The 18,776-nt window shown below is 36.8% G+C and overlaps 1 protein-coding gene across 1 annotated transcript; it reads right to left on the reverse strand.

Moving 5' to 3' along the window:
* Window positions 1–565: 565 nt before the first annotated feature.
* LOC125241690 (NADH dehydrogenase (ubiquinone) 23 kDa subunit-like) lies at window positions 566–13,864 on the reverse strand. Its single transcript, XM_048150282.1, has 2 exons — window positions 13,555–13,864; window positions 566–1,131 (listed from the first exon to the last, which is right to left on the reverse strand). Exons 1-2 carry the CDS (start codon window positions 13,844–13,846, stop codon window positions 698–700), a joined length of 726 nt encoding a protein of 241 aa, XP_048006239.1. The 5' UTR covers window positions 13,847–13,864; the 3' UTR covers window positions 566–697.
* Window positions 13,865–18,776: the final 4,912 nt, after the last annotated feature.

Here is an 18,776-nt window from a genome sequence, read left to right on the forward strand (position 1 = left end):
TCTAACGAGTTTTATGAGATTATTAAGAGTAAGTATAGTACCGGTCAACAATATCACACAATATCACATTTGTGTTGTATTAGTATCTAAAGAGTAAAACACAAGCTAGTTTTCAGTTCGGTTAACGTACGCAAACGTTGCTGTTCATTTTTCATGCCGACTGTAATAAGTCTCGGTTAGTTTGATGCAACTGCAGTCGTAAAATGCTACGACCTCCACGTGTGCGCTATCCAACACATCGTAGAACAAAGCCGTTGAAGACTGAAACGGACATGTTTTAGTATAGGAGTTCTGTGGGTTCTGTACTTTACCGGGCAATACCAGTTTATTTAACATAAGGTGAACGTAACATAACGTCATAATTTTAGTAGGTATGGGACCAACCACAAAATAGCGAAAGAACAAATAGCAAAAAAACGCGTAAATTATAGTAGGTACTTGACTAAATAAACATTGTGTAAACAAATTTGTTTTGCAGTTTTGCGTATTTTACTACTAACTAATTACTTAATTAATGAATACCCCAGTTTAATTTAAGTAGCCCTTTAAACTATTAAAACTTTATTGGAAATAATTCAATTATAATTCAGGTGCAAATAAATAACATGCCATTATAGCCAATAAGTAGGCGTAAAAGAATATTGTAAAATAATACGATAGTTAATTTTCATCAGTTGCCTGCTAAATAGTATTTGTTTTAGCGGTACAAATGACTGTCTCTGACATTGCTAGCAATTTCCACCTCCCATCGATCGCCATTGGTCAGCAAAATCTCTTTGTTATAGAGCAATTCTTCGTGAGTTTCTTTGCTGTATTCAAAGTTGGGTCCTTCTACGATAGCGTCGACCGGGCAGGCCTCCTGGCAGTACCCACAGAAGATGCACTTGGTCAAGTCGATGTCGTAGCGGGTGGCGCGGCGCGAGCCGTCGGCGCGCTCCTCCGCGTCTATCGTAATAGCCAGCGCCGGACAAACGGCCTCGCACAGCTTACACGCTATGCATCGCTCTTCCCCACTTGGATATCTCCGTAATGCATGCTCACCTCTGAACCGGGGGGACAGCGGACCCTTCTCGAAAGGGTAATTTATCGTGGCCGGTTCTTTAAATATGTGCCCCAAGGTGACAGCAAAACCTGTAAGTTCAGAGAAACTTACTTAAAAAGGTAAGCCATTTTATATTTAGTTTATGAGATAGCTGTCTATAGCAGCACGAGTAACTACGTGCTCGTGACTTATTTAACTGGATTACGGATACAATCCGTTCAGAACTGTTGTCTCATAGCGGCGTCTCAACTAGACTCAAACCCTCGTTAAAACCAAAGCAATAAACTCTTCGAAATAGTGTTTGCTGCAATGAGAAAACGTGATAAAATTACAAGAAAAGAATAATCTGCAATAGTGCTGCCTGGGGACTCCGCATGCCCACACTCGTTAATCGCGCGACCCATTTCAGAGCGTTTCACTCCTTTATCGCCGACGCCATTCAATAAATTTTGATCACATGGTTTACCGACATTTTCTTGGTTAAATTTGGTTCTATAAAATATGGGTTCGATTTCAGAAAAATATGTAAGAATCGCTTAACTCGAATACGAACTATTAAATCACTTATGACGTAAATTAAGTAATACGAAATTGATCACTTTCTTTGAGTCATTTTTTGCCATTACCTATGGACTAATCAAGTAGATCTCAACCTTTCGTATGCTAAGAAGCAGATCAGCTCAGCTCCATATATGTATTCTACAGTCACCGACTAGGCCATGGTTGCTTAATTATTGGCCAAATAATAACGGGGACATAAAAAAGAATAATTAAGTACATTTTATTAGTTTTAGATTTGATCAACCCAAAGTACTTATACTGGCTATGTAATGAATAAAAAAGGATATTCCTTAATAAAAAACAAACTTAATAGTGACATTTATTCCAGTTACGGGCGACTGCAGAAGCGGAATCCCATTTTAATGGAACGAGTGTTGCGTCTGTGTAATCTGGATCTGTTAATTTGGCAAACAATACCAATTTTTTGGCATTGTCCGTGGCCAAATTGAAGGCAGATCTGTGAAGCGAATGGAGTATTCCAACGGGCTGCACACGCTGAATGAATAGCTTCCAAAGGCACGAACACGGTATGTATTTTACAAATCTGTGACATGGTACCTATTGGTAAACGTAGGTACTTCAAATTTTTTAGTAGGAAATAGTTATTTGTTATACAAGGGAGCAAAGTTGTATTTTAACCGAGTGTGGAATTGCGACACGAACTAGCGAATGGATTCTAGGGTTGAACTACGAGCTAGCGAACGGATTCTATGGTTGAACCACGAGCGAAGCGAGTGGAGTGAGCGTAGAGAGTGTTGCAATACACACGAGGTAAAATAACTTTGCATCCCGTGTGTAACACATAACTTTTCACCTCACTAAAGCGAGGAAACACGCAATAAAAACAACTGGAACATAATTGCACAGAAATAAGTCAATGGGTTTATTACAATTTCCACGATGCACCGACCGACCCCACAAAAGTTTCAAATAAAATTAAGAATCAAGAAGATAAATCTATTTGGGTGAGTTCCATTTCACGCGATTTGAGATTGCAATGTTACTTAAGGTGCGTTCTGAATAAATACAATAGAAGAGTCAAAAACACACTTTCTTGTACGATTTCAAGTGTCTTATGGTAAAATCATGTTATAAAATTGTTTGAATTTTATGTTTTTAGTCGGATACAATTCGATATAAAATTATTTTTACGTTCGCATCACATGATTTGTTAAGACAATTTAAGCACAGGGAGAAAATTGTCCTGTCTGGGACATGCCGAATTTCAAATATTCTTTGCACTCTTGTGGATAAAATGCGATTTTGCTATCTGTTTTTAAAGAATAATAAAGTCCTTTCCGAGCTAGTGAGGTGAAAATATAAATATATCTTTTCTGATATGTCGCGCTATGAATATCACCAAATCCGTAACTATTCAGATCTAATTAATTACGTGATCTGGTATTAATTTATTAACATAATTTGATTATATCCCTACAACGTGTTAGGTATAAAATCATATTAACTGATATTACTAGTTAGATATAGGCACTCATACTAATGCCCAGTACAAGTATGATTGTATTAAATACTAATATAAATAGTAGAACACGCATTTAAGGTGGTTCGCTTTCCATACAAAAAACATCTGTCATTTATTGAGTCACCGCACACTACAACTAAATAAAAATAAGCGCATACATCTAGTATACATTATCCATTGTCGCGGTATTGAAAGAAATACATTGTTTCATACAGAAATCATGGACAACTCCATGTGAATTTGTTATTAATTTTACGTAAATGTGCGTGCCAAATTTTGTGTACAGACACAGAGCCGTCATATTTCGCGCATTTTTAGTTGACATTGTCATCAGTGACACTTGGCTCTTGACAAGTAATTATTAAAGATATTGGTTTAGTTAACTCAAGCAGCAGCCCTTATGATGCTTGCAATTTTATCACTTACCAACGTGGATAAGACACCTGTCACTCTCACACTGACATACTTGCCAGAACGTGACGGATGCTTTATCCAAGTAGATAAGTGATAAAGTTGCAAGCATCTCAGAAATAATGACGCATTTTGTCAATAAAGATACATATCGTGTATTTCGACACTGCTAGTGTAAATCGAAATGGCGTCTCGGTCAAATGCACCGACTATGAAGCAATAGATCCTGAGTTCCATTCCGAAGTTGTTTTTAATCATTTGAACTTTTTTTGTATTTATTAAGTTTTTTTATATTTTTTTAATAGAATATTTGACTATTACTATATTGCTTCCCTATTTTTTATTTTCATACAAAAATACAGTACAATCCTTTATTATGCCTTTGTTGATAAAATAAAATATTACACGTCAGGTACATATAGTAGGTCATATTGTGGGCGTAGTATTAGTAATGTGCTGTACTCCTTGCATTTACTGAGCTGGTTGACCTATGTTATTGTTGTGTGAATGTTTTTCTTCAACAACTAAATAGTTATGAAATAAAACTATGGAAACGGATTAAATCGCGTATAATGAATTTAAGATTCATCCCGACGTTTCAAACACTTTACAGCGTTCGTGGTCAACGGGTGACAGAGGAAAAATTACAAGAAATGTATGTATGTGGGTAGCTTTTGCACATTGTAAATTTTCCTCTGTCACCCGTTGACCACCAACGGCACCAACGCTGTAAAGTGTTCAAAACGTCGGGATGAATCTTAAATTCATTATACGCGATTTAATCCGTTTTCATAGTTTTATTTCATGAGTACCTATCGCGATAACCGAAGACAATATTAACTAAATGGTTACAAATAAGAATTATCATCAAATTATCATCAATATAATCTGGTCCAGGAGTACTAGCTTTTGCCCGCGGCTTTGCTCGAGTTATAAACAGACAAAAAGTAGCCTATGTCACTCTCCTCCATCCCTTCAACTATCTCCACTTAAAAAACACGTCAATCCGTCGCTCCATTTGGCCGTGAAAGACGGGCAAACAAACAAACACACATTATCTTTGGTGAAATAATGAATTCTTCCACTTCAGATTATAGAGTAATTTGACATTATTATTTATATTTAAATGATTAACAATTTTTTTCAAACGTGAATTAGTTGCAAAAGGACTAGTGACAGAAATGGTAATTAAATGTCATTTAATTTACTTTTAATCTAATCAAAGAGGTAAAAATCAAATGGTCGACTAATCAAAGAGGTTAATGTTAAAGTCAGAAATATAAAAGGTGACTGAATTTATCGATAGCTGAATATGTCGATAAAATTTAACATTCCAACTCTATTGACGTTTGATTTTTGCGATGAGCAATTCCGCCCTCTGATAATTATGTATGTATAGCCTAATTTCTTCGGAAACAGCGTGTTATGTAATGGCGTCGTTGGTGAACAGTCGTCTGTCACGCCGTGAAGCTGCGTTCGAATCCCAGGTTTCTAACATATTTTTGTATTTTTTTTTTGGATATAAATTTTCTATTTTTTTATTGATCGAGCAAGAAGGGAGAGCCGAAGGTATCAATTTTATCTTAGAGAACATATTGATTTTTTTATTGTCATTTTGATTTTCCATCTATTAAGTTAAGATATAAAACACAACTTATTAAAAGACCCTCGCTCAATATAACATTTTCTCGAAATTACTCGTTAGATAAAAAAGACAGAAGTCCACTTGAGATTTTAAAGCATTACGTTACTCAGTTAACTATTGCATTTTCATTTACTGAAGCGATTTGAATACCCTTGCTCAATCGAAAATAAACAATTAGAAAAAAAAATCATTTGAATCGTAGTTTCACAAAACCACGCATATAGAAAATTAAAATTTATCTATACTTTTTCGAAATTTTTAAAATATCAGATTAGGATAATTATGTTAGAAATTCTGAGTTGACGAACCCAAAAATTATTAAGATTTAAGAGAATAGGTTTTTAATCTTTTTTGTGGAAAACGCTCAGTAACTACTGTACATATACATTTATGTATAATAATAAAACAAAAAAAAGAGAGAAACTACTGGATTCGAACCCACTCCACTTCCATGCAAATCTTGCGGTGCCACGTATTTACCGCAATGCTATTTAAACAAGCTGTAGCCGCGTGAAATTATCGACTATAGAAGGCATACAAAAACACTGTTTGCATGTGTGAGTGGTACTTAAAAATAGTGTAAAATTGTCAATTAAGGGGATTTACGTTACAATAAAAAGTTTAATGTTTGTTTTAATACGTCGATTTTAATATTAAATGTTCGCGAAGCATACTTGAAAGTATATAAATGCCTGTACGACTTCACAAAAAAAATAAGACTGATAATTTGCAGATGTAACGCCATCTAACACAGCCCGAGCTTCGCGTAACCTAGGCGAACCACCTTAATAGGTAGCTGTAATTTTTCCACTAAGTACTAGGTCTACTAAGTACTACCTCGTCTACGAACGACTACATAAATAAAAATCAATTTGACCTCGAAGAATAATCATTGGGTACCGTATGCTCAGGGCCGGATTAAGGGTAGAGCGAGTGGAGCGGCCGCTCTAGGTGCCACATGGTAAAGGGACGCCAAAATCGAATGTGGAAAAATCCATACAAAAAAATTATACGTTGCGTGGGCGCGCACATATCACAAAATGGCGAGAGGAGTCGGGAATGAATCCAGCTATTGAAAATCTAGATTTGTAATTCAGATTAAGTGGAAAGTTGCACCACATTGCCATCATATACCAATATTCATAAGGGCGCTATTGCTAGGGCGCCGTAAAAGGAGGATTCTAGCCCTTGACGAACCACATTGTTGTGCGGAGAACGACAAAGTTACGTCGCAATCCAAATGAAAAAATATGAGTCTATCCGATAGTCCAAAGCGGAGTTCCTCATAAAGCCAAAGGCGCAAAACGTCTCAGAGAGGCGCAATTTTTTGAGTTACACAATATGGTGAGCGAACTTCAAGGCACTAAGATCACTTAGTGGCGAAATACCGAAATGGGCATCCCGACAATGGTGACGATCGAGTTAATCGCTTAATTAACGTTATACGAGGGTCATGCCAAAAGAAAATAGATACTCAAAATTTACATACTTTATTCTTTATTACAGCTATCTATTTTTTCGAAGTATTCACCGTGAACACGTATACACGTTTTCATCCGTCTAAACCACTTAGAAAATACCGATGACCACTCTTCTTTAGACACCTCAGAAATTTCATAATTATACACAGCCAACGCATCTTCTTTGTTCTCAAATCGCCTTCCTTTTAATTTTTCTTTAATTTTAGGAAAAAAATAAAAATCACAGGGGGCTAGGTCAGGGGAATATGGGGGGTGGGGCAGAATAGTCACGTTTTTTGAGCTGAAATAGTCAAGTGTTCTAGCGGAAGTGTGCGGGGCAGCGTTGTCGTGGTGCCAGAGCAGGTGCCGGGTTCCTGACTTCGGCCGCTTGTCACACCAAGCTGACAGTACTCTTGGGGCACAAACTGTCACATACCATTCTGAATTAACTGTCTTTTGATCTTCTAGCACTATTGTAGCAATATGTCCCGTCTTGCAGAAAAATGAGGCAACCATTTGTTTTTGTGTGCTTCGGGTTCGGCGACATTTTGTTGGCGTCAGCTCATCTTCAAAACACCATACTGTGGACTGTCGCTTTGTTTCGGGACCGTAGTTATATAGCCATGTTTCGTCACCTGTAAGTATATCATATACGTTTTTGTTCTCGCCTGCGTCGAATTTATCTGTCATAAATTTGCACCAATCCACGCGACGGTCTTTCTGTAAATCGGTGAGCTTGTGCGGCACCCATCTTGAACAACGCTTATGAAGAGACAGTTTACTATGAATTATAGTTTGCAATGCTGCTGATCCAATGCCCAGTTCACGCTCGAGCTCTACATATGTAATTCGTCGGTTCGCACGAATATTTTTTTCCACAGTCTTTACATTTTCTTCAGTGACTGCGATTGGCGGCCGTCCGGTCTTCGCCTCATCTTCAAAGCTGTCCCGTCCTCTTTTAAATTTAGCAAACCTATTGAAAACAGTTGCACGTAAACACACAGACTCTCCAAAAGTCGAGACTAAAAGTTCAAAACACTCTTGAGGTTTTAAACCTTTTTTAAAGTCATAATATATCATAACATGAAAATCACATCGAGTAAGCTCCATTGTTGCGGAAAATTCCCGCCAAAATTATTTAGAAAAAAAAATAATTAAAAAAAGAATCCTACGAATTTCCAAGTGTTCCATTTTTAAATTTATAAGCAGATAACCTACCTTTACATTGGTGTATAACTGGCCAGTATCAATCAAATGACCATGGAGTATCTAACTTCTTTTGGCATGACCCTCGTAGTAAATATTAATTATTATAAAAATAATTTTGATGGCGAAATATAAAGCCTTTTGGGCCTTATATTTCGCCATCAAAATTATTTTTTTTTCCCGACTTTTAGTCGTACACGGAACATAGTAGCCATGTGAAGTCAAAACACTCCAAAATATGTCAAAGACCGACAATGGACCGAAAGTAGCTCTGCAGAAGATAACAGCTTGAAAGTTCGCGGATTCCCCGCTGGCGGGTTGAGTCTTAATAAATCGAGTCAATAGAGAAAAAAATCGCGCTCGCTTCTATTTATATGTTCTCTTTTAGTTAGGGAAAATTCCTAATCTGCTTTCCTGACTTGGCCACTATAGTGCTCTATTTTGTTTGTTATTTTATGTAGGTACATGATATCCACGTTCAGCCATACGTAACTATACTAGGGTGCGACTGCGAAAGTTCAACCTGTTCAACCATTTGTCCCTTTTGTACTCTGTATGATGAAATCCATAAATTCTGTATTGCGTTAATCTTCAAATGTGAGTGAGTTTAGTGAAACGTCCCACTTTGTCGGTTCTAGTTACGGAGCTACGGGCAGTTTAGTGAAAAATGGCAAAACTTACCGAAAATCGGTTTTCAGTAAAAACTGATTAATAAGACTCTAATAAAGCTATTATTTTGATGCCGGTGCATAAATGTCAAATTTAAGCACCTTTTCAGGGCCTCAAAGTTTAGTGCCGACCGTCCTACTTTGTCGGTTACATATGAAACCGTGGATATCATACTTGTGACTGTTTTAGGGAAAACTTCTTACTTTTTCAATGAGTAATTGTAATATAACAAAACTTGAGCTATCTTTTGGTGAAAGAGTTATGTCTGTATGTCAAATTGTTATTTTTTTTTTGTATTTAAATATTGCAAAAGTGAAAAAGCGACAACTGTTATACTTTGAGATGTCAAAAAACACACTTGTACTTTGAAGTTATGGAGTGATGGGTATCAAATAAATCACCACACTTTAAGGATTTAAAATTATTCAAAATCATGTATGTGACCTTGACAGTTTTAATATAAAAATATTCTTAAGCTAAAAAGACCGAAATAGTTCTATGGATCCCTTCAGTCAAAAATATAATTTATTATATTCTTGTGGATCTGGGCTGAGCTGTGGGGCCGTTCAAGTATTACCTAAGCATAGAGGGGTGGGGTTTTTTTGCTTTTCTTATTTTTAATGACATGGGAGGTAGGGGGGAGGGGGCTAGATGATGATCACGTAAGCCTATTATAAGCCTGGGGATCGGGTAAGACCTATGCTAACTTTTGCTGACTAGGGTGTTGGAGGGAGGGAGAAGGGGGGGGATAATTGTAATAAATCTACTTACGTCTTATTTGAACGACCCCTTCGCGATATTATTAGAAAACGCAAAAGTGAAAAACACTCTTTCAAACATATTCTTTTAGGCAAATTATCACATTGAAGTTAGTCAGTCAAGGAGACCCGACCCCAGATGAAGGGATAAGGCTTAGGACAAGAAGAAGAATCACAGGCAAGTCACGTTAGTCTTTAGCGCTGTACACGCTATTAGCGCTTAAGTCCTTTATGAAAAAATGCAAAAACTGTCTCGACAATAACACTTTACTTTATCATAGAATCTGGTCACTGGTCATAGAATCTCATGAAAATAAATACAGAATAATAAAGAGTTATCTAAAAGTTTTATTTCGTCTATTTCGATATTATATGACTTATGATTTGTACGTAATACCTATTATAGATTATAGACTTTTATACTTTTATAAATTAAAAATATATTATTATCACAAATATTTTCATGGATACTAATTCGAAAAACATGACAGCTATGATTTAAAAGTTGATTTTATACTTGTACTCTATTTTCAGCGTGTGGACTACTAGACCGACAAAGTGGGTCACTAAACTTGAGTCGAAAATAAATTCAGTTCAAATTCCGTAAAAATAGATGAAACAAACAACATTAGTATCAATGACTATTATGTTAATAATAACAAACGTTTATATCATAGATAAAATGTGTTGAATATACCACACACATGTATTTCACTGAACAAGCACTAAAGTTTAGTAAACCGACAAAGTGGGACGCTCCCTACAGAAAATCTTATTTGCATAAAAAAGTACTTGATGTTTAAGTCTCCGTAACATTAAAACTACTATGATTACATACATGATTTAGACTTATTCGAAATCCCTAAAGTATGACGATTAATTTGATACCCACCACTCCATAACTTCACACTGCAAGTGTGTTTTTTACCATCCCATACTTTAACCAACGTTTTCTCAATTGTCGGTTTCACGATTTTGCAAACTTGAAGAATTTAAAAAAAAAACTTTAGCACCTAGAGACATGATTTTTTCCCAAAAGGTAGCTTATGTTCCGTAGTATTAGGAACTAGTCGTAACTCCATATCGACAAAGTGGGACCTTTTCCCGTGCACAAGCACAAATTACGGCATAAACTATGAAAAAAATTTCGCGCTAGCTACGCTCGTGATTTTTTTTCCTACGTAGTGGAACTTCTTCTCAAGGGCGCAGAAACTCAAACTCGTTCTGCCCCGATCGAGTGCACGGGCCGGCGCTGCGTATGCTAGCAAGTAAGTATGTATGTATGTATGTATAAGCTTTATTGTACATAAAGGAAACAAAAGAGACACAGTTACAGAGTCAGTAATATACAATGTAGGCGGACTTATCCTTTAATGGGATCTCTTCCAGTAAGTAGTAAGTAAAAGTAAAAGTAGGTACATTGGCGATATTCATTAAGTTCTTGGACGACCGGTCTGGCGCAGTCGGTAGTGACCCTGCCTGCTGCGCCGCGGTCCCGGGTTCGAATCCCGGTAAGGGCATTTATTAGTGTGATGAGCACAGATATTTGTTCCTGAGTCATGGATGTTTTCTATGTATATAAGTATTTATATATTATATATATCGTTGTCTGAGTACCCACAGCACAAGCCTTCTTGAGCTTACCGTGGGCCTCAATCAATCTGTGTAAGAATGTCCTATAATATTTATTTATTTATTTATTATTTATATTAATGGTACTAACATGACAGTTATATATATTCTCCCCGTTTGTCCAAAGAATTTCTAATAACTTTGTTCCCAGTGGTAACAGATATATAAACAACTTAAATAAATAAATATTATAGGATAGTCTTAGTCTTACACAGATTGACTGAGTCCACGGTAAGCTCAAAATGGTTGGTGTTGCAGGAACAAATATTTATCTGAAGAACTAATATACTCATTATACAATTAAATGCCCTTACCGGGATTAGAACCCAGGACTTCAGCTTAGCAGGCAAGGCCGCTACGCTCTAGGCCGGACCGGACGTCTTTTGAACTGGATAATAATATCCGAGAAAAAGTTATATATCCATACTGTTCATAGTCGGCAGTGAGACAGCAACATGATCCGGATCGGAGCTAACTAACCCTTTACACAAGCTCGAGATTCGAGAAGTCCGCCGTGGCATCAGCCCTATTAAATTGATTTTGACAAATGAGCTGTCAATCGATTCATGCTTATCAAAGCGTTAAAGTGGGAAATACTTTTATCTGGTTTCGACTAAGATAATTCAAAAACGGATATCAAATTGCAATATGTTGCAATACAAATTTTAAATTGATGCCCAAAGTTGAAGAATCGACGTAGGTATAATTGATAATGATAATTCTGAATTATAAAAATAAATGTTTAATAAATTGACGAATTTGATTTAGTTCGATGTTTTACAGTTAATATTTTCCTCGTGATGGTGTGGTGAAATATTTTGTGTTTCACTCAGTGGCAAAATTTGTTTAACCTCTAACGTAGGTTAAACAAATTTTGCCACCGTGAGAAGATTCCACGTTATGTCGCTCTCTACGTTCGCCAGATTGTAAATAATAAAGTTATATTGTTTAAAGTTTTAGGTTTTGTCCGTACCTTAACAGTCACCATACAATGAAACTGTCTTGCAGTTTCATTGTATGGTGATATAACTTCACGCCAAAAAGAGAATGCTGCACTGGGCCGGCGGTGTCACTTTACAAGACCGCATCCGTAACACTCATACCTACGTGGTAGTTTTAGAGTCTAGCCTTTGCCCGAGATCGACTGTGATGGTTTGGGCACGTCATGCGCCGAGAACACGAGCACATGACACGCAAGGTGTTGGCTACGTTCCCTACATAACATAACATCGCGACGAGGAAGACCCCGACTAACATGGCTGGCTAAGGTGCAGAGGGTTATGAAAAAACACTAAATCCCACCTGAGACGACCCAGGACCTCAGCCTGGCGAAACGTAACTAGGAGAACCGACTTCAAGTAATGAGAAAAGGGCAAGGAAAAGAAGTACTCATAGGTCCATACAAATAATATATATATATATACAAATATATATAGTTATAAGCCCCTAGGAATATAATTATACGTCCTAACATAGTTAAACGAAAGCGAATAATTGCTATCTTACTAGGAATATAACTATAATACGTTACTAGTTTAGTCATATAGTTATATGACTGGATTAAGTTTAGTGAAATGATTGTAGGCAGGAGTGCGGCGGTGCGGCGGAGGTATAGTTATAACCCTAGGGATATAATTATATGCCGTAACATAGCTAAAAGAAAGCGATTCCTTACCATCTTACTATGAATATATGTATATAGATATAATAAAGATCTTTAGTGAACCATTATTTATACAGGACATGGACCTTTGGACACTGGACTGTGCAATTGTTAAGAAACACAAATCTATGTTCATTTAATAATACTATAAGACGTGAGAAGAAAATATTTAGTTGGAGCACTGAGGATGCCAATATTTTGCTAAGTCGGACACATTTTTGTTAGCACGTGACAATAAAAATATGACCGGCTCCGAAAAAAAGGTATTGAATATACTTAGAAAAACTTATCACAATATCGAAACTTTTTATTAAAACAAGTTTTCTTATTTGGGTTTTATTTCCTGTTCCGGAATGTTTTGTTCGAAACAAAGTGATTTTTATTATTATTTGGCGTAATATATTTACATATACAAAGGCGACTTCCTTGACTGACGTTTATAGCGGGAACTTATTCAAAATTTACCAGAGAGATGATAGCTTGACGGTTACATTCCGGGCACGCTAACTAAGCGTACATTTTCTGTTATTATTATTTGTCCGAAACGAGAGGGATTCAAAAATACCGTTGTTGCATATTTATAAAAAAGTCTATGTCTTAGTTTCCGGAATGTAACATATGCAGGCTCATAATAATATACCTACATATGTAAAATCGTGAACACTGTTTGCACAGCGCACTAAAATTGTGCCCAGTTGTTTGACTGCCCAACATCGGCCGTCAACTATCGACATCCATACTTACTAATATTTACTTACTATGGGAAAGTGTGTGTGTCTGTTTGTTTGTCCGTCTTTCACGGCAAAACGGAGCGACGAATTGACGTGAGTTTTTAAGTGAAGATAGTTGAAGGGATGTAAAGTGCTATAGGCTACTTTTTTTCTCTTTCTAACGCGAACGAAGCCGCGGGCAATAGCTAGTACTACTTCAAGTAAACAAGTAGCACCATTCCTTCAGCTAATATGTAAAAGTCCTATACTAACAACACCTTTTTGGCCGTAAAAGTTAATATAAGAATTCTAACCTCTGAACAGTTCCGTAAAAAAGCAAATTTGGGATGCTCGGTCCACAAAATCCCTTAAAGTGGTGGTGGGTATTTGATCGTTTACGTATATGAATTTGACATCGTAAACGGTTCGTGGATAGCAAAAGAAGGGAGGAACGGGCGGCGGGCTCCGCGGCGGGCACGGCGGACACGGAGGGCACGGTGGTGGTGGAGTAGCTTCACATGGGTCGCAAACATTTTTACTGCTTCTTCTTATCTTTGTAAGTATACAACTGTCCAATTTGCGAAATAGACTTCTTCTTGTAAACATTTTTCGATCAATAGGTTTTTGGAATTATATGCAGAGACTGACGTTTGCAGTCAGTGTTACTTTGACGTATCTCTTATCGATATAGCCAGAAACTTACACAAGTGCGCCTAAAGTAGGTTTTATAATCAAATTTATGTTATAAACAAGCAAGATAAACCAAATAAACTTGGACCGCTGAGCGACATGCTCTGGTTCTCTTTGATATTGTAGGTATTCAGATTTATATTTTGCGGTGTATTAGAGATTTATTTTATTTGTAACTAATGATAAGTTAATAATAAGTAACTAGAGTCGGTAGAACCTGTGACAGAAGTGAAGAGTCGTGGAATGTGCTAATATTTTCCTAATCCGAAGAGCCTTAGGAATTTCTTACCTCACAGACTTATTGAGTACTAAATACTTTTAACACAGACGAAATAATATAGAGTCTGTTCGGAAAGAGAACGACTCTTCTCTTACCAAACAGACTCTACTTACTAGGACTTGCTAGGACTCACTAGCACAGACTAATCAAAATACTCGTATGTACAGATGTAATTCGGATTTCCTTCGTATTGTTACGGAAACGTACGAACGTGTCATGCTATTTCAGTCAGTCTCAGTACAAGACGTACTGACACTGCTTGAACTAGCATGACAAATACGAACGTTTCCGGAATAATACAAATGAAAAACTTTTCGCACTACATCTGTACTCTTTGAAAATTTTGCAACCTCTACGAGTAGGTATGTCTATGGAGATTGGAGAGTACATAGACTAGTGAAATTCTATTACCTTTGGAACAGTAATTGAGTTATTGACGTATGGAGTTTAGAAATATACTTCTATACTCCCTGAATTGACGATTGAGTTGACGTTCATAACTACATCACGTGATCACAATAAATGCCAAAATTGACGCTGCTATTTATGCAATAACTAGGTAATTACTAATTATTCTAATGGGCAAGCATTAATAACATTTCCAATAGCTTTATGTCGGGAGTGTTAATGTATTTTGATAATGGCTTATGCCTTAAATGCATATTGTTACCATTTGGCTACAATTTATATATTTTTATATAAACTAGCCAAAATATAAGCTGGACTTTTTTATTTATTTTCCTAGAATCTACATCTAAATTACTAAAAAAAAAACATTATTTCCAACCAAAAATAAAATTTTATTTAAGTATTAAGGAAAATGGCGGAAAGTGTGAAAGACTGGATGATGATAGCGATTTTTTATATGATTTTAGCAGATTTTTTCACAGTTAGTAATTATTTTATATTTATATAGGGGTTTCACAAATAGTGTACCTTTCTAATCGTAGTAAAACTTTTCATATAAATTTTACCAATAATGATATCCATACTAATATTATACGAGGGCGGGATGATATGTAACTAGCCTTAGCCATTTAAAAAGTTAGAATTAAAAAAAAAACTGCCTCATTTTTATTACCGTGTCTCTGGCTATCTGTGTTCGAAATTTGAATTTGTTGGCGCGGATATTTTATTATTTTTCTATTATTTGAAAATTTATTGTGTCGCTTGTTTTCAACATGGACAAAAATGAACAAAGAGTTGTGATAAAGTTTCTTTATATGAAGGGTATGAAGGGGATGGATATACATGAAGAGTTAAAGAATGTTTTGGGTGAATGTGCACTTTCTTACGCCACCGTAAAAAACTGGGTGGCTGAATTTAAACGCGGTCGTACAAGTGTCGAAGACGAAGCCCGCCCTGGACGGCCGAAAACCGTTACGAGTCCGGAAATGGTCTCCAAAGTACATGACTTGGTTTTGGCCGATCGGCGATTAAAGCTATCTGAAATAGCTGACACTACAGGTATGTCAAAAGAACGGGTACATCATATCCTGAGTGAAAAATTAAACATGAAAAAGTTATCCGCCCGTTGGGTGCCGCGATTGCTTACACACGATCAAAAAAGAATTCGGGTGCAAAATTCGAAGGAATGTTTGAGTCGTTTTCAAGGGAATAAAGCAGATTTTTTGCGTCGATTTGTTACAACCGATGAAACGTGGGTTCACCACTACACGCCAGAATCAAAAATTCAATCAAAACAGTGGACAGAATCTGGGTGTTCAGCTCCTAAAAAGGCTATGTCTGTAAAGTCAGCTGGAAAAGTGATGGCTTCCGTCTTTTGGGATGCAAATGGAATTTTAATGATAGATTACCTTCCCAAAGGTCAAACTATAAATGGAGAATACTACGCAAATCTTTTAGATAAGCTTCATGAAAGTATTCAGCAAAAACGACCAGGCTTATCCAAGAAAAAAATAATTTTTCATCAAGACAACGCCAGGGTTCACACATGTGTTAAAGCTATGGCAAAAATCAACGAACTCAAGTACGATTTGTTGCCCCATCCGCCTTATTCGCCTGATCTCGCACCGTCAGACTTTCACCTATTCCCTAAGCTCAAAACTTTTTTGGGTGGACAGAAGTTTGCCTCCAATGATGACGTCATAGCCGCTGTAGAGGAGTATTTTGCAGGCCTCGAAAGAAGTCATTTTAAGGAGGGCATTGCAGCTTTAGAACGAAGATGGAATAAGTGCATTGAGCTACAAGGAGACTACGTCGAAAAATAAAATATTTTTTTTTACACTTTTATACCCTTTTATTTATTAGGCTAGTTATTTATCAATGGGAAAGTGTGTGTGTCTGTTTGTTTGTCCGTCTTTCAAGGCAAAACGGAGCGACCAATTGACGTGACTTTTTAAGTTGAGATATTTGAAGGAATGGAGAGTGACATAGGCTACTTTTTGTTTCTTTCTAACGCGAGCGAAGCCGCGGGCAAAAGCTAGTATTTATATAAATAAAATTTAAGCCTATTTAACTTCTAGCACTGATTTAGTATTAAAAACGATGTTAAATATTTTTTTTTATTTTTTCTTAGAGTCAGGAAACCATTGTCTATCACATATATTAATTTCTTGTTAAAAGAAAAAATCATGCATTTGAGGGTTAGGTAAAGCATAATCCTTTTTGGCAGTTTCATATCGTCACTACTTTAAAAAAAACTTGTATCTTCGTCTGTCAATGAAAAGAAAATTGTAGTAAGTATGTATGGAATGCATATAGACTTACAGCGTTTTAACTTTGAGGAACAGCGTGAAATGCGAGATTTTTTAAATGTAGTGACGATATGTCGCCGTTTTCTCTGTTACGACCGGTCTGGCGCAGTCGGTAGTGACCTATTGACCCTGCCTGCTGCGCCGCGGTCCCGGGTTCGAATCCCGGTAAGGACATTTATTTGTGTGATGAGCACAGATATTTGTTCCCGAGTCATGGATGTTTTCTATGTATACATATAAGTATTTGTATATTATATATATCGTCGTCTGAGTACCCACAGCACTAACCTTCTTGAGCTTACCGTGGGCCTCAGTCATTCTGTGTAAGAATGTCCTATATTTATTATTATATTTATATTTATTGATTGTGAGTATTGGTATTTTGTAAGTTTTCCTTTCCGCTTTTAGTGATTAGTGATTACAAGTAGTTATGGAGTCCGTTGGATGATCAAGTTACCTGCCGGCGTATCATGCTTCCAATTTTATCACTTATCCACGTGGATAAAGCATCCGTCACGCTTTGGCAAGTATGTCAGTGCGAGAGTGACAGTTGTCTTATCCACGTGGACAAGTGATAAAATTGGAAGCATGATACGCCGGCTGGACGATCAAAAGTAACCATGTTGTTGAGATGCCGATGACGTCCTGAAAAGTAATGAAATTTTACCTTTGCCAAATAGAAGTAAGTCCATTTTGTATTTTGGATATTCATAATATATTGATATTCGTTTTTATGTGTATGTATAATAAAAAAATGTATCTTTTTATATCCACTTCCTGGGACAAAACAAACGGAGTACTTACAATACTTACATGCTTTTTGAAAACCGAAATCTTCAAAATGATTATTTTCACAAATCAAAGGGTTGTCCGTCAGGTTGGCAAGGTTGCAAAGCCTGGCATGCTGAATTAGTGTTGCGTGAAGTTTGGCATGTGTTTAGCGTTTGTATAACACTAAGCCGGTATTAAGGACGTCCTAAAAAGCTACGTCTTCATTTACTCCGTTTCAAACTTTCTTCCAATTAAGGCTATATCATAAAGTCTGCTTTAAACTATTCTTAAACCTCTGATAATACTCCTATATATGCCACTGTGATAATATTTCAATAAATCGAATATAACTTTATTATCCCTTTATATTACGTCACAAAATGTTCCGACTATATCAAAAGTAAACTTGTCTCTTGTCTTCGGTGCACCATATCAACAAATACAGTTACCGCCGCAGGTGTAAGACCTGATCCAAAGAGCTTATAAACGACCACTCAGCGTGTGATAGTTTCCACATATACCCAGTCAATTACCTACTTCACGAAATAGGATGATGTTTACCTACATTAAATTTCCCTGTAGCACGCCCCAAATTGTTAACGTTGAGTGTCAACGTCGTAACGTTTATATCACTCGAATACCTATACGCGGCGTCACGCACGTTTTACCGCCGTCGTTAGCTGGTCGTTATGCTAATAACCGCCTGACAAGACTCATCGCCCTTTCCCGAGGGGGGGCTACGTGCTACCGAAATCCATATGACATCCGCGAACAGTTTGTAAACAGTGCTGCGATTCCCATGCATGAACAAAAACCCAAAAACCAAGTATTTGTGACACACACTATTAAATAGATCTTGCTAATAACTCCTGAAATTAAGTTACGTTATCTCACTAAGAATAATGTACCTTCAGCTAGACGTCAACTTAGGTACAAATTCAGTGCAAGCGGCGCTACGAGTGTAGCCGATAACACGAAAATAAATGCGCGTGTAGCGAAAAGGGCATACGATATTGATACGTAAGAAACCTGATATCGGGTCACCGCCACTGAATGAATTAAAATAGGTACAAGAAAT

Source organism: Leguminivora glycinivorella, chromosome Z, assembly GCF_023078275.1.
Source record: "Leguminivora glycinivorella isolate SPB_JAAS2020 chromosome Z, LegGlyc_1.1, whole genome shotgun sequence".
In the NCBI taxonomy this organism is placed as follows: domain Eukaryota; kingdom Metazoa; phylum Arthropoda; class Insecta; order Lepidoptera; family Tortricidae; genus Leguminivora; species Leguminivora glycinivorella.

Bases quoted from the DNA above. Each gene is read 5' to 3' on its own strand.
- LOC125241690 (XM_048150282.1), bottom strand. From the start codon at position 13,846: ATGTTTACAAGAAGAAGTCTATTTCGCAAATTGGACAGTTGTATACTT. The intron at 1,132-13,554 runs GTTAGAATTCTT...CTGAACTTACAG, and splicing joins TTTTACGGAACTGTTCAGAG to GTTTTGCTGTCACCTTGGGG.